Source organism: Sminthopsis crassicaudata, chromosome 6, assembly GCF_048593235.1.
Source record: "Sminthopsis crassicaudata isolate SCR6 chromosome 6, ASM4859323v1, whole genome shotgun sequence".
Classification (NCBI taxonomy): Eukaryota; Metazoa; Chordata; class Mammalia; order Dasyuromorphia; family Dasyuridae; genus Sminthopsis; species Sminthopsis crassicaudata.
Window position 1 is genome coordinate 186,892,155 of NC_133622.1, and position 16,536 is coordinate 186,908,690.

The following is a 16,536-nucleotide window of genomic DNA, read 5'->3' on the forward strand; positions in this document are numbered from 1 at the left end:
TGATTTAAAAAAAAATTTTAAAAACCCACCCAGACTTTAAATATAAACTAAAAATTTTCATCTCTATGGTTTTTTTAAGGTTTAGAAATGCCTTTCCCACAGTAACCTGGTAAAGTACATATCATTTGCATTAAAGATAAAGAAGCTGAGGCTCAGTGAAATTATAATATCTGCCCTAGATCACAGGACCATAAATACAGGAGGCTGTGAGATAAAAGAACTAGGAGGGAGGGCCAGCATGCAAATTCCAACTCTGTTCTCTATCATCTCAGATAAACCCTTTAAAGGACCCTGCAGGTAGATGAGAGGGCTGGCCCAGGTGATCCTTCTAATCCCTCTTGTCTTCCTTCCAGTTGCCAGTCCTAGGACCTGCTGAGCACAGCAATATTTCTACTAGTCTGCCTACCCTAACCTTTCCCCTGTTCCAGGGGCTCTCAGTACCTTGTATCCAGGGCTTTAAGGGCTTTATTTCGGGGCTGTTGCTCCAAGCAGCTCACAGCTGGATTGCCTGCGACAGGAAGGGTCATTGCACTCAGTACCAAGGATGTGATGGCTTGAACTGCAAGAACATTGATCTGGGTCCTCTCAGTATCTTCCTGTAAAAGGAAGGAGTCCGTGTTATAAATGAAGACAAAGGAGAGACTAAGACACGTTTGCCCTGAAAACAAGAACATCCAGGAACTCTTCAATCTGACTATAATGATGTGACTCAGAACACTGGTTGTCCAGGACTCCTTCACATGCCTGGGGGTTTTTCAAAGAACTTATGTTTATGTGGGTGATACCTATTGATACTTACCCTATTAGAAATTAAAATGTCTTAGTATTATTATGAAGAATTCTTACTTTATGAACCCCTTTAAAAGGGTCTCAGAGTCCCCTAGTGGTCTTTTAACTATACTTAGAAATAAAGTACAATCTCAATGTGAAAGGATACGATTTATTTTTATTTTGTCCAAGTAAGAGAAGGACATCACAATTAAGCTTCCACTTATATACAACCCCATTTAATAACTATCTCAATTTTTCACAGCAAGGATTGCTCAAATATGACAAAATGTAAAATAGTCTTTACAGATACTATTCCCTCATTATTAAACATGCTTTTATTGGGTTTCTCTATATTTAATTATTAATCTAGACAGCTAAAATCAGAGATGCCAGGATAGGCTTGGATATGTCTATTCTCTGCAATACTTTATTTTTTCATCTTTAATCATACTTAAGTTTCCCCATTTTAATACCTTTTTGCTTTGCCTGACTATAGTCTCAGAAACTGACTAAGAGTACTATAATTTCTGGTAACGTTATTCCTCTGCTCAAAACATTTCATTAATTCCTAACTGTCTATCAAATAATCATGACTCCCTAGCTTGACATTTAGGGCCCTTGACAATAGGGTAACATCCATCATTTTCTGACTTTTTCATACTATTTTCTTGCACATAATCAATACTTCAATGCACTGATTTTCTGATATTTACTATTTCTTGGCTTTTGTTAAAACTGCTCTGCGTGCCTCCTTATCCCCTAACTATAACTTAACTAAAATCCTCTCTAATCTTTCAAATCTACCAGTAAAGCTCTTCCTTGAAGACCATTTTCTATATGGATCATTTCCTTAATCCCCCAATCAAAAGTTGATCTTTCCTTCCACAAACTCTAAAAACACTATTTGTACATTTCTCATACACTCCATGCATTCTTACTAGTAGTACATTCAAAAGTCTCTGTATATATGTTACATCCTCATACTAGACTATATAGGCTCCATGAAGGTAGAGGCCATCTAACATGAACATCTATTATGTCTTCTAAAAACATCAAATAGAGCACATTGTACATAATAGATGCTTAAACATGTTAAATTTCTTTTTTTTTAATTTTTTAAAATTAATTTTATAATTATAATTTTTTGACAGTATATATGCATAGGTAATTTTTTACAACATTATCCCTTGTACTCCCTTCTGTTCCGAATTTTTCCCCTCCTTCCCTCAACTCCCTCCCCTAGATGGCAGGCATTCCCATAAATGTTAAATATCTTATAGTATATCCTAGATACAATATATGTGCAGAACCGAATTTTTTTGTTGTTGTTGCAAAGGAAGAATTGGATTCAGAAGGTAAAAATAACCTGGGGAGAAAAACAAAAAATGCTCACAGTTTACACTCATTTCCCAGTATTCCTTCTCTGGGTGTAGCTGACTCTGTCCATCATTGACCAATTAGAATTGGATTAGCTCTTCTCTAAACATGTTAAATTTCATAGACACAGTTAGGAAGTTTAATGACTTGTGTTTAATAACCTCAAAAATGACTTGTGAAAAGTAAACCATAAAAGTATTTTTATAATCTTTTTCTAACTGATCTTCATTATCAAAATAACCTTTATACGATTCTCATTTTGAACAATATGCAAAACTCAGAGAGATGTGAACTTTCAGAACAATACTAACATCTATGATTTATATAAATTTTAAAATTTTTAATTTCAGTGGTATTACATGAAGAATGAATGGGACTGACAATATTCCCCCAATCTGCATATTTAGAATACAAACGAAGAAATCTGCTCATCTTAGAAACTAATAATATCATCAAAAACATAGCTTTATGTTTCCTGCTACTATTTATTAAAAACATTTATAATTCTGAATATCTATCAAACTTGAACTTAAAAACAAACTCAAGTCAAGAATCATATTTATGTAATGGAGATAGCCGGTCTATAGCCTTACTTCCTGTTGACTTTCTTCCTGATCCATCACAATAGGCTGAGTTACAAGGACACCAAGAAGAGTAGCCCAGGTTTCTTCAAACTGCGTACGACTTGTCCAACCTAAAAATGTTAAAAGCAGAATTTTATACAACTAATAAACTCAAGTTAAATTAACTAACCTTTAGTGAAGGAACGTTCAGGTTTCGTATCCAAAAGGGAATATTATAAGAAAGTAGGAATTATCTTTCTGAGCACTTAATATAATAATACATCCAAAGTAGAAGACCAATAAATACTTGCTAAATTAAATTCTTACCTATGGAAAACTGTAAAAAGAAAACTATGTTAGAAAAAATGAATCAATGTGTCTCATTTCTGCTCATATTCTTGAAAATCAAAATTATCTCATCATTTTAATCAAAATGTTTTACCAAGATACATACCCAAGGTATTAATACGATATATAAACTCTTTAAAGATCTCCTTTTCTTGAAGAAATTCTACAGGTATTTCAGGAAGTGTTGTGCCAAAATCTCCTCCGGGTTTAGGTGACCATCCTAATTTCCATACCTGTTGGAATACATGAAATAAAATTACCTTATAAAGCTGTGGCTGCTTTTCTGAAGAGAACAAAAGAATTGAAAGGGTTTGAGATTTCAGTAATGATAATCAAGTCTTGATAAAACCTACTTGTGTTCTTCATGGATAAATTATATCAAGCTAGGTTAACACTACCTAATCTAGTAGGCTCAGTTCTATTGACATACCTGCTCTAAATTTATAAAGCATTTATGTCACTACACCATTTAGCAACATTAATAATTCAAATAACTTTAACACATGTTTATTAGGCACCTAAAATGTGATAATATACCTGAATTAGTCAAAAGGAATAAAAAAATTCAAATAAAACACATTCCTTTCCCTAAAGATGATGACATTCCAATAAGAATAAGATAAATATAATACAAGGGAAGAGTACATATGTGAATGATATAAGAAATTTAAGATGGTGGAGAATGTCTACAATTGGGAAAATCAGAAGATACAAGGGAGGAGATGCCATCTAAAGTCGACTTTAAAAGCAAATTAAATTCGCATTTTGATTTGTAGTTTCTAAAGCATTCACTACCAAAAAACCCAATGAAATAAAGGAGTCCTGTTAAGATTAAAGGCCTGTATTTGCTAGGCCTTGTGCTAAATGTTTTACCAATATTATCTCATTTAATCCTTACAACAAACCCAGGAGATTCAGTGCTCTTACTACTCATTTGAGGAAACTGCCACAAAACATCAAAATACATGATATTATACTCTCATGGAAGTGGAAAACAGACTTTACTCACCAAAGGAGGCACTCTAGTATAGCTATTGACTAGTGGCAGCCTAGCAAGGCTGATGATAATGTTTTTCAGTACAGGAGTAAGGAAAGCTGGAATTCCACTGTTCCTCTTGTGACCCAAAGCCAACACAGTCTGTAATGCTGCCACCATTTCTGCGATCATTTCACAAGCAGTGGTAATATACTTGGGAACTTAAAGAAAGAAACAAGTTCAGTTGGTACAAAACAGTTTTTTCCTCAGACAAATTCATGCATAGAGATGAAAAAGACAAAATTTATGTTCTATTAAGAATGACAGTCTGGCCTATCAACTAGTCTTATCAGACTTAAGAATTTCAAGTCCCACACTAGGAAAAAAGCTAAGTAGTAGCAACAATACAGTAAAATAACATCTGGTAACAAATATTTAGAACAGCAAGTATTTCTGTTGGTAAAGAACTGAAAACTAAGGAAGTACCCATCAATTAAGGAGGAAGCAAGTTATAATAAATGGCTGTAACACAATATTATTATGCTGTGAGAAAAAAATAATATGATGGATTCTTTTGGTATCCATAAATATTCATCTAATTAGGCAAACTGAAATTTATTATGCATTTACTATGTAAAAGGCATTATGCTTTAAGTACTGAGGATAGATACAGAAAAAGGCAAAAACACAATCTCTGTTTCAAGAGGCTCAAATTCTAAAACAGAAGGAAACATGCAAATAAGGTACAAACAAGATTTAAACAAAAGAAGTTTCAAAGCTCACAGGTTAAGGAGAAGATATTGGCAGAAACAAACAACAATTTAAATGTCATGGGGCTATAATAAGGATTACCCAAAACTTAACAGCTACTATGTTAAAGTACTCTAGATATTTAGAATATTATATTCCACAGAGCAAAAGAGTTGAGGTTATGACTAAGAGTAACTTACCCAGCAAAGTTAAGTATAATCCTGAATGGTTAAAAAAAAAAAAAAAAAAAAAATGGACATTTAATCAACTCAAAGACTTTCAGGTCTTTGTGACAAAAACTTAATTTAAGGGAAAATGTGACATATAACACCCAAGAGAAGTATAAAGTAAACATGAAAGACCAATTATAAGGGATTAAATAAAGTTTTGTTTATTTCATATATGTGAAAATATTAGCAGTATTTATGATTGTCATCATTATTTGGGTGGTTGGAGAGAAAGATTTGGGCTGAATTGAGTAGGATGAAGTGATTCTAAAATAATAAAACTGCATAGGGAGAGATTAAAAAAAAAAGAGTATCTCATAATTGAGGCATAAAGGAAAAAACCAATTCACAAGAGCTAATAGGACGAAGGGTGGGTAGTGCTGACACTTTACTTTCATTGGGAATTGCTAAAGAGGGAATATATCTATTTCCACATCTATACCTATTTATATCCAGAAGGCTATAAAAGTTATTTGAATTTAGAAAGAAATAATACAGCAAAGGGAGAAAGTAGGGGGAAAGGCTAAGAGAAGAACTTTTAGAGGGTTAAGGAATAGGAGGAAGGCAAGGTAGTGGGTAGAGTCAAGCAGAAGAGTGAGGAAAGAAGAATGAGGAAAAATGGGAAGGAAAATATACAAGTAATTATAGCTCAGAATGTGAATGGGACGAATTTAACTATATGAACATAAATGCAAAAAAAATTTTATGTAAATAAGCTCAAATATCTGAAATAATATTTATTGTTTATGAGTGAATAAAGCCAATATTATTTTTAAAATTACAACTTTACTTAATCTATTTTTTTCAATGTCATCCCAATTAAATTACTAAAAAGTTATTTTACTGAGTTAGAAAAAATTATAATAAAGTTCATTTGAAAAACCAAAAGGTCAAGAATTTCAAAGAAAAAAGATGGAAAGTAAGTAGATTCAGAAGTATTAGAAGAACTTAAATTATAAGAAAGAGCTCTGTTGAAGTAGAAAAATGATAGTTTTGATTATTTTAAACGAAAATTTTCTTGAATAAAATATATGGAAAATTGACTCTATAAGAAATCAAGACATTCTCCAAATGATAAGTGGTCAAAGGATATGAACAGACAATTCTCAGATGAAGAAACTTTTTCTGGCCATATGAAAAGATACTCCAAGTCATTATTAATTAGAGAAATGCAAGTTAAGACAATTCTGAGATATCACTACACACTTGTCAGATTGGCTAGAATGAAAGGGAAAGATAATGCATAATGTTGGCGGGGATGTGGGAAAACTGGGACACTGATACATTATTGGTGGAATTGTGAATATATACAGCAATTCTTGGAGAGTGATTTGGAACTATGCTCAAAACGTTATCAAACTGTGCATACCCTTTGATCCAGCAGTGTTACTATTGGGTTTATATCCCAAAGAGATCTTAAAGAAGGGAAAGGGACCTATATGTGCAAAAATGTTTGTGGCAGCCCTTTTTGTATTGGCCAGAAACTGGAAACTAAGTGGATACCCATCAATTGGAGAATTGCTGAATAAATTGTGGTATATGAATATTACGGAATATTATTGTTCTGTAAGAAATGACCAGCAGGAAGCAGCTAGGTGGAGCAGTGGATAGAGCATCAGCCTTGAATTCATGAGGAAAAAATCTGGTCTCAGACACTTAACACTTCCTAGCTGTGTGACCCTGGGCAAGTCACTTAACCCCAGCGGGGGGGGGGGGGGGGGGGGGGAGAGGGGAGAAATGACCAGCAGGATGATTTCAGAAAGGTCTGGAGAGACTTACATGAACTGATGTTGAGTGAAATGAGCAGGACCAGGAGATCATTATATACTTTAACAACAATAGTATATGATAATCAATTCTAATGGGTGTGGCCATCTTCAACAATGAGCTGAACCAAATCAGTTCCAGTAGATCAGTAATGAATAGAACCAGTTACACCCAGCAAAAGAACATTGGGAAATGAGTGTGGACCACTACATAGAATTCCCAATCCCTGAATTTTTGATTTCCTTCACAGGCTAATTGTACAGTATTTCAAAGTCCAATTCTTCTTGTGTAGAAAAACAACTGTATGGATATGTATACATATATTGTATTTAACATATACTTTAACATATTTAACATGTATTGGTCAACCTGCTATCTGGGGGAAGGGTTGGGGGGAAGGAGGGAGGAAATTGGAATAAAAGGTTTGCAGCAATTGTCAATGCTTCTAGGTTATAGAAGGAATGCAAAAAATTAGAGGAATAGAAACCTTCTATAGACAATCTCTCAGACGGGATATGACTAACTTAGAATAATGCTATGATTGTAGTAAATGATGAACTGGTCAATTTGAAAAACCTGGAAAGACTTAAGACTTATAAAGGAAGATGCTATCCATCTTCAGAGAAACAGATGACTGGTAGAAATAAGTATAGTACATATATGTGTCTGGGAAAGACTTCTTGAAGAAGGTGTAAGCTGAATTTGAAGGGAAGCTGGGAGGAGGTGGAGAGGGGAGATCTGGTTGGGAGGAGGCTTGTGAGATATGATCCCCTGCCCCTGGAAAATGCACTTTGAGGAGATAAATGGGAATAGACCCAAGGCAGAAGCCTTGAGCATAAGGCAATGCAATAGACCAGTGTGAAGAAGGGCTTGTGCCGGGGCAGGGGCAACTGTGATTGGAGAGAATGAGACAAATACAAGAGGTGGGGTGAAGGTAGAAAGGAAAAGACCTGACAACAGACTGAGCGCGTGGAATTATGAGTCTGTGTGACTGGCAGAATGGCAGGGACCCCAATTTTAATTGAAAAGTTGAGAAGTGAAAGAGGTGAATTTGAGATGCACATGTGGCATTTGGCTTAAGATGCCAACAAAGCACTGGTGTATCTTGCTGACACAGTAAACTAACTCATATCTAAGTCAGACAGGAAAGTGTTCTTTCTTCTAAAAAAGTAAAGGTAACTAGGAAACTGCTTTTTACTGTCCCAGTGAGTGGGAAAAATAAAGTGTCATTTCTTTAAAAAATGAGAGAGCTTCAGGGCAAAAACAAAACAGATTAAGAATAAAGAGGTAAAAGGAAACCATGACATGAGGAAGCCAGACAAGTGTGACATAGAACCTGCAGAGCCCTTGGTATGAAATAACACACATGAAGCTCCTTCCAGATAGGGAGGAGAAGAGGATGGAACAGCATCATATAATCCATGGGAGATCTCCAGGAGCAGGAACAAAAGAAACAATCATTACAGAATAATCCAGAATACTACAAAAAGAGGAAATAAATTAGAAGTTTTGGAACCAAATCACAAGACTGAGTAAGAGGTATGATATAGTAAGCAGTGAGAAATTCCAATTATCCAGGCTTCTGACGGATTCATAAGGAGACTATCACCGAACAAAATTAAAGTTTTAAAAAACCATAAAGTTTTTTAAAAATCACAGAGAATTATTTTTTTTTCTTATTTCTTGCAAAATTTTCTCTTTGATCTGGGAGTTTTGAAATTTGGCAATAATATTCCTATGTATTTTCTGCAAAGGATCTCTAGGTGGTAATCAGTGGATTTTTATTTTTTTTATTTTTACTTTCCCTTCATGTTCTATCACTCCAAGACAATTTTCTTGGAAGATTTCTGGCATTACTGTGGCGAAATTCTTTGTTTGTTTTATTTTTGGTCACATTTCAGTTAGTTCAATTATTCTTACATATTTTTCTTCTTAATCTGTTCTCCAGATCTGTTGTTTTCCTATTTTTTCACTCTTATAATCTGTTTTGTTCTTTCTTGATTGCTCATAGTTCACTGGCTCCCCCTTGCCCAATTCTATTTTTAAAGAGTTATTTTCATCTTTAAGACTCTACCTCCTTTTCTAGTTGATTAACTTTTTTTTTTTCATACTCTTGTTTTTCTTGGCTGGCTTTTACCCTCTTTTTTTTTTTTTTTTTTTTTTTTTAAGTTTTTTACTCAATGTGTCTCTCTGGGCAGGGAGCCATTTAACATTACTCTTTGGAATAGTAGCTTTTTTTTTTTTTTTAAACCTCAGTGTCCTCCTTTGAAGATGAATCCCAGTCTTTCCTGCTCCCACAGTCAGTTTCTGTGATTGGCTTCTTTTTTCTTTGCCTGTTCATTTTTTTTTTTTTTAAATGAGAAGTATTAGTTTAAGCATACCTAATCTCAATGTGGAGATATGGTGCCTCTAGCCTCATTTCAGTTCTACCCTCTGACCTGGCACCCTAAACCAAAAACTCTCCCCCCATCCTGCAAATGCCCACAGCAGCAGCATTTCTCTCCCGTTCCCAGTATTTCTAGGGAACTAGCCCTGAGATGTTTGTATTTGACACTAATTAATCTAGGCCTGAGATCTTTCTTTGGATCTTCTTGGATTGTACCAGGAAGATCTCTGTTCTTCCCCAAGAGTTTTTGATTTTTCACTACTCTTTGTTTATCCTGAGGTGCAAAATTATTCTGTTTGTGGAAGAAATCTGGAGAGTCTAAAATTCACTGACCTACTCTGCCATTTCATCTTACCCTTTATATTAATAGTGTTTTATATTTAATAAGTAACTCAATGTTCTCATGCTGAGAACATTCCTTCTTAAAGCTCTAATATCACGCTTGTGATGCATATTGAATATACAGTCTGATAAAATCCCCAAATCTTTTCCAAATGAGATGGTTTCTGACTAGCTTTTCCCATCTTATATTTTGGAAGCTGGCTTTTTAAAGCCCAAATAAAATCCCTTCTATTTATTCTTTTGGGATTTTAAATCACCTGCCAATTGGTTAAGTGTGGTGGTCTTTATCTGAATTAGGTGGTTCAATATGAGCTAGACCCAAAAAGGAAATTAATGGTTCAATATCAATTCAGATAAAAAAAATTCTAGTGATGTGTCCTAGGGGAATTATGCTTTATCCCTGTATTGCTTAACATTTTAATCAATGACCTAGATAAATAAAAATTCAGATAAAGGCCACCACACTCATTCAATTGGCAGGTGATGATAAAGCCCAAAAGGATCGTACCAAACTGTATATTCAATATGCATCACAAGCATGATATTATAGCATTAAGAAAGAATATACCAGAGTGATGAAAATGATATTGTATATTGACCTGTTCAGACCACATCTAGATGATTGTTCTTAGCCTGGAGCACTATGGTTAGGGAAGGTTGCTCTTAAAAAATATGCAGAAGAAGACAAGTAGGATAATGCAAGGCTGTGAAATTATGACATGCGAGTAGTGACTGAAAAAATCATGGAAGCTTCACTTGTAGAAAATCCAATATATGAAATGTTTTGGGTTCTTCTCAAGGGCTGATATATGAAAATTCAATTAAACTTGTTCTACTTGGGCCCAGAAAACAGAACTAGGTACAATGGAAAGAAGTCAGAGAGCTAAATAAAAGTCTGTGATAGCTGAAAATTTCCTAACAATCTGAGTTTTCCAAAAGCAGAACAGACCGTTTTAGGAAGTGTTAGGTTTCCTTATTCAATGTTTTCAAGCAGAGGTTGAATGATCAATTTTAGATATGTTGTAGAAGGGATCCTTTTTCAAAAATACATTGGATTAAAATAAAATGCCCTTTTGGCCCATTAGAACTGATATTCTGGGATTCTTGGATTCGCTGAATAGTTGTGCTTAATGTCCATTGAAAAGTACAGAAATAGCAGCTATTAATATGTTATCATGAAATTTAAAATAAGGTGTCCTAGGGCAGGTATTTAAGACATACATGAAAAGTTCCAAAGATGTCTAATTCTATTGATTCAGATACAAATAATTTTATCAGAAAGAAAAGCACAGCAGAAACAGAAGGAAAAAAAAAAACAAAATACCCCCCCAAAATACTGCAGACTTCAGCTAGCACAGAGATGTTACTTTCACCTTTGAAAAATCAAAATTAAGACTTTAGAACAGAAAGAGGAATATATAGTTAAGATTATGTAGTCTGATATAGTGACATAAATCATACAGTGATTCATTGTATCTAAGGAGCTCATGATGTTAAAATATCACACAACTCTAGATGGAAAACAAAAGACTAGAGTGCAGAATACAGCACTTTTCCCCCTTTCTTTATTCTTCATCCATTCCTCTCTGCTCTTCTCCTACTCCGAACTCCCTCCCCCCCCCCCCCCGCCATGACTAATGTGGAAATACATTTTGCATGGCTTTTTATGTATAATGGGTATTGTATTTTTTGCCCTTTTCAATGGACTAGAGAGGAGATTAAGGGAGAGAGAGAGGTGATGACCTTACTAAAAGTCTTTGAGAATAGATAGTTTTGTATTAGAAAGAATTTTTATTCTAGTATAGATTGGATGAGATGACTTTTGATACTTCAGCTAACTGTGAGATTTCATGATCCCTCCCTTCCAGTAAGCTTCACACAAAGATCCAAAATAGGAAATTTCTTCTTACATGGAAAAAAAGTTTTGAATAAGAAAAGAAAAATTGCGCTATAAAACTCACCCTGCATATCTGAATCAACTTCATCTTCACTGATTCCTCGTGGAGTATTCTTCCTTCTTTCTGGACTAAGAAGTTGGTCTCCAGGTTGAACTGCAACTAAAATTACATAAAGATCAGAAAATGTTTTTCAATATAGTTTAACAATTATAAAAATTATCACACTTTCTTAGCTTTGAGAATCCAAAGCAGTGGCTCTCTGTTCTGTCAAAATAATAGTATAGATTTGCTGTCCTTAGATAAAACAATCACTTGACTAAGCAACAAATCAATTTCTCAACTGTAACATGCGCTCCTGGCAGTTACAATTACTAGTCTGTCCTAGGCCCAACAGAGCACCTTTGACCACTGACCTTTGCAGTGTCAACTCTACCTGGCTCGCCTCCTCTGAGGCCTTCAAAGGTCTCTGGCCACGATTTCTTGAATCTATAGTTTAATAACCAGTAGCGCGCTCAAGAACAGCCACGTGTAATCTTAAAAGCCTTTATTATAACCACTCACATAATGCCCTGACTTGTCAACTCCCTAGTGAACACCTGGTCTGAAGACCCTGGTCATTGATTACCAAACTCCTTACCTCTTGAAACTCTTCATATTCACAAAGAATCAGAATTTTAAATTCTGGCTATATCCTTCCCAATTTCTAAAATCTGGAATTTTTAGCTTTGAATAATAATCCCTGAATCTTTATTTCTAAATTATGCATTACAAAATACTCAAATTAAAACCATTTATACAATTAAAGTTCAAAATAATACTGTTATAAAGTTCAATTTTTTAGAAAGTAAAATTTAAAGCATTCTCTAAGTCCATTAAATAATATTCATTTCTTAAAAATGTAGGCCAATGATTCTCAGCAGGCTTGAAAAAAAAAATTTATTTAAAGAAAATGCTGTTTTATTTTCACAATATATTAGTATTGAAATATGGTATAGAGACATTAGTGACAAATGAAGGTGGGTGAAAAGTAATTTTTAAAATGTGATTTTATTAATCTAATATTCACTTAAGACTAGAAACTCCAAATACCAAAGAAGGGAAAGAGATCAAAAATCTAACTATAATTTAAAACCAATTCTAGGAAATGTACAACTTCTGACCTAACTGCTGAAATACTAAACAATACCAGATCTTTTCTAAAAAAATTAGAGGAAAAAAGCCAATGATATATGTTTTACTCACTTGCTTCTAGAATAAAACGAATACAGTGAATTAGGGAACACACGTGGGTGACATATTCTATTGATGACAACATATTCCAAAGACCAGGTAGATGCAAAGTTAGACAGCAACAATCCAGAATTGCCTGTAGATCCATACTTAATGGCATCCGCTCATGTATTAAGTGCCAGGATAAGGCCTAAAATAGGAAAATTTAAATTTAAAATTCCATTAAATTTTGTTCTTTGTAAAGCTTAAAATATGTCATATATGAGTATTAGTGTGAATTGCTGATTCAGTGACCATTTATAATGAAAGCACTGTGTACAAGGGAACCTATCCTGTGCAAGGAAATAAGAGGGAGATAAAATCGAAACAAGAGACCATCCCTACTCTCATGGCAATGAACAGTTCAAGACAAGGATAAATCACAAAGATAAAACTATTAAGATATAAACATAAAACTATAAACTATAATATTACTAAATGTTGTAGACGGGGCAGCTAGGTGGCACAGTGGATAGAGCACCAGCCTTGAATTCAGGAGGACCCGAGTTCAAATGTGGTCTCAGACACTTAACACTTCCTAGCTGTGTGACCCTGGGCAAGTCATTTAACCCCAGCCTCAGGGGGGAAAAAATGTTGTAGACATGGGAAACACATGGGAAAAGAAAGGTTGTTGTTAACTAGAGAAAATCAAAGACAGTTTAAAAGTTCCATCTTGCCTTTTATTAAAATCCAGATTTTATCTTTGAGGCAGTCCTTTTTATAGTGGCAAGAAACTGGAAAATGAGTGGATGCCCATCAATTGGAGAATGGCTGAGTAAGTTATGGTATATGAATGTTACAGAATATTATTGTTCTGTAAGAAACGACCAACAGGATGATTTCAGAAAGGTCTGGAGGGACTTACATGAGTTGATGCTAAGTGAAATGAACAAAACCAGGAGATCATTGTACACAGCAACAGCAAGATTACATGATCATCAATTCTGATGGATGTGGCTCTCTTCAACAATGAAATGATTCAAACCAGTTTCAATTATTTAGTCATGAAGAAAGCCATCTACACCCAGAGAGAGGACTGTAGGAACTAAGTATGGACAATATAGCATTTTCAATCTTTTTGTTGTTGTTTGCTTACATTGTATTTTGCTTCTCTCAGGTTTTTTTTTTTTTGGTTTGTTTGTTTTGTTTTTTACTGCTTTGATTTGATTTTTCCTGTGCAGCACAACAATTGTATAAAAAAAAAAAAAAAAAATATATATATATATATATATATATATGTAGTTTATAGTTTTATTTTTATACACACACACATATATTGGATTTAACAAAAATTTCTTCCATGTTTAATATGTATTGGACTACTTGCCATTTGGGGCGGGGAAGGGGGGAAAATTGAAACACAAGGTTTTGCAAGGGCTAATGTTGAAGAATTGTCCACACATATATTTTGAAAAATAGAAAGTTTAAATAAAAATAAATAAATAAAGTCCACACTTTACTCTGAGAATAGGAAACCCTAAAGTAAGTTGCTTGACCAGAGCCAGAGGAATCCTAAAAGTAAAATACTTATAGTCTTGGACCCAAATGGCATTTGTCCCCTTCCTCTACCACTATAAGTCAGTAGAAGTAACCTTCCCTGAAGTATCCAGACAATATTGTTCACACTCTAATCCCTTCTATGATGTAAACTGTTTAAAAAGCAAAAAGACTTAATAAGAAATTCTACTTACTCTAAGAATTTTTCCTTAGCAAACTTTTACAGGGTCTCTAAGTTTCAATTGTCATTGTGCATCTGCCTCTCATTTTCACTGTCAGAATATAATATCTGCCTAATATGAACCATCATTTCCCTAAATGCTTCACAGCAGACAATATACATGTATTTCACAAATCTCTACTCACTACATAGTGTTTTCCTGAATAGTCTGCTTCTACTAGCTGAAAAATGCCCATGTCTTATTCAAACTAGCATACAGCCATGGTGACTATTTAAAGGGACATTTTTGAAATGAAGAACATATCCTTATCTCTAGTAAATTATCTTGGGCTTTTCTCCCCACAAAAGTACAACTGTTGAAAATAATCCCTAATAAACATTGACAAAATGGAGAAAGAACTCTATGAAAAAAATCCTAACCTTCTACGTCTTTTAAGCTGATATAGCTTTCTATTTTAAGTTACATATAATTATCCAGCCCAGTTCCTATTTCCTCACCCAATGACATCTTGAAACAGGAAATGCAAATAGGTTCCCAAGTCTCTCACCATTCCTATGCTCTTACCTCAAGGGCCATAACGACAAATTTCAGAACATCACTCTCTTTTTCAGGGGGAAGTTGAAGATGGCTTGGTAACTTAGAAAAGAGTACTAAGTACTGAGCAAGGGCACAGGCCAGTGTAGTAATTGAGTGATAAATCACAGCATTTCCTGAAAAAGAAATTAATTGGCAGAGAAATCTAGAAGGTTAGCAAAAATGCAATTACAATGTTAACAAGTTTGAAAAAAAACAACTGCCAAAAATATCTTAATATTAAATTAATTTAATTAAAATGTTTAGAAGTGCTGCTCAATTAATAGTTAAAATCTGAGTCAAAGAACATTCACCAAACATTTGCATCTGCCTTGTAATGTAGAGAAACATTTTATGTAATCTATTTTGATCCTTCCATGAGTGTCATCTTGCATTCATCTAACATAAGAAAATGTGAACTCAGAAAAGATGAACAATTGGGCTTAGGATTCCACAATTAGGGAGGCAAACTTGAAGCAGGGTTTTGGACTTCCAGCTGAATCGCTGTTCCTCACACAACACAGGAGCCTAAAGGAGGCACTTCAAATAAGGGCTAAACAAGTGTGGCTTTTTTATGATTACCAAAGAGATCGCTTAGCTGATTCCAGTAGGCTGAAGTCTCAATGGGTAAAAGAGGCTGAAAAACTTGATGGTTGGGTGGAAGCTCCTGCACCAGGCTGGCCACACGGTCCAGGGTCACTGACCGGGCTGTCTCAAAGAGGCTGCTACTCTGACCGCTGGAGATCTCACGGATGCCAAGACTTAAACAAGGAGCTAAGAGGGATAAGTTGAACTCCTAAAATCAAAAAATGTAAAGAATGAGAGTATATCTACAGGAAAAGCAAATAGAATGGGTGACAGAAAACAAGCCTGAGGCATATTTGGGCAACATATTATCAAAATTGCTAATAGGATTCTCTCTACCCCAAATAAAAATGATCAAAAAATCATTGCTTCATCTCCCCTTTTTTTTTACACATTTGAGGGTTATTGGCTTCTTCCTCAATTTCATTGCAATGGATCACTTACATAGATTATATAAAGAGATCTGGAGACCAACTAGGCCAACCACATCATTCTACACTTAAAGAAATGCAGCCAAATGACTTGACTACAGTCACTCCACTAATGTCAGAGAGGGGATCTGAATTCAAGTCCTTGGCCACGAGAACCAATGCTCTCTTTTCCAGAGGGCCCTGAAAACTCACAAGCCTTTTCCTGATGTTCTTGATGTTTTCTTTGCATATCCAGCTAAGGACAAAACAATTTCTACATCTCAAAAATTCTTCTAATTCATTTTAGGCTTTCTTATTTATGCATTGTGTAAGTTGGAACCAAAATGTGGAATGACCATTACAATATGGCCAAGTCAAGTAATTCAAGGCAACTTTTGTTCTTAAGTTTAGGGTTAGTTCACATCTATAGTACATAACATACTTACTTGAAATATTGATATCTGCCTTTGCTAACAATCTATAAGCTGTATTTGTTTTTGATCTGTATAACTTGGGGTAGTTCTTTAAAAAACCCATATTCCAGCAATTTTAAAACTGAAGATTGAGAACAGTTTGTTTAGGGGAACCCTAAAAGATAGCTAAGGAAGGACAATC

The 16,536-nt window shown here is 34.6% G+C and overlaps 1 protein-coding gene across 3 annotated transcripts in view; it reads right to left on the reverse strand.

Annotated features, from left to right (window-relative positions):
• The window catches only part of HTT (huntingtin), a 225,660-nt gene that overhangs the window by 35,058 nt on the left and 174,066 nt on the right, over positions 1 to 16,536 (reverse strand). For all 3 annotated transcript variants that reach the window (XM_074274096.1, XM_074274095.1, XM_074274094.1), the window contains 8 exons: positions 15,509 to 15,722; positions 14,918 to 15,063; positions 12,648 to 12,825; positions 11,469 to 11,564; positions 4,069 to 4,256; positions 3,166 to 3,292; positions 2,742 to 2,842; positions 442 to 596 (listed from right to left, as the gene is read on the reverse strand). In XM_074274096.1, coding sequence (XP_074130197.1) covers positions 442 to 596; positions 2,742 to 2,842; positions 3,166 to 3,292; positions 4,069 to 4,256; positions 11,469 to 11,564; positions 12,648 to 12,825; positions 14,918 to 15,063; positions 15,509 to 15,722 — 1,205 coding nt within the window. The remainder of the gene's footprint in view (positions 1 to 441; positions 597 to 2,741; positions 2,843 to 3,165; positions 3,293 to 4,068; positions 4,257 to 11,468; positions 11,565 to 12,647; positions 12,826 to 14,917; positions 15,064 to 15,508; positions 15,723 to 16,536) is intronic.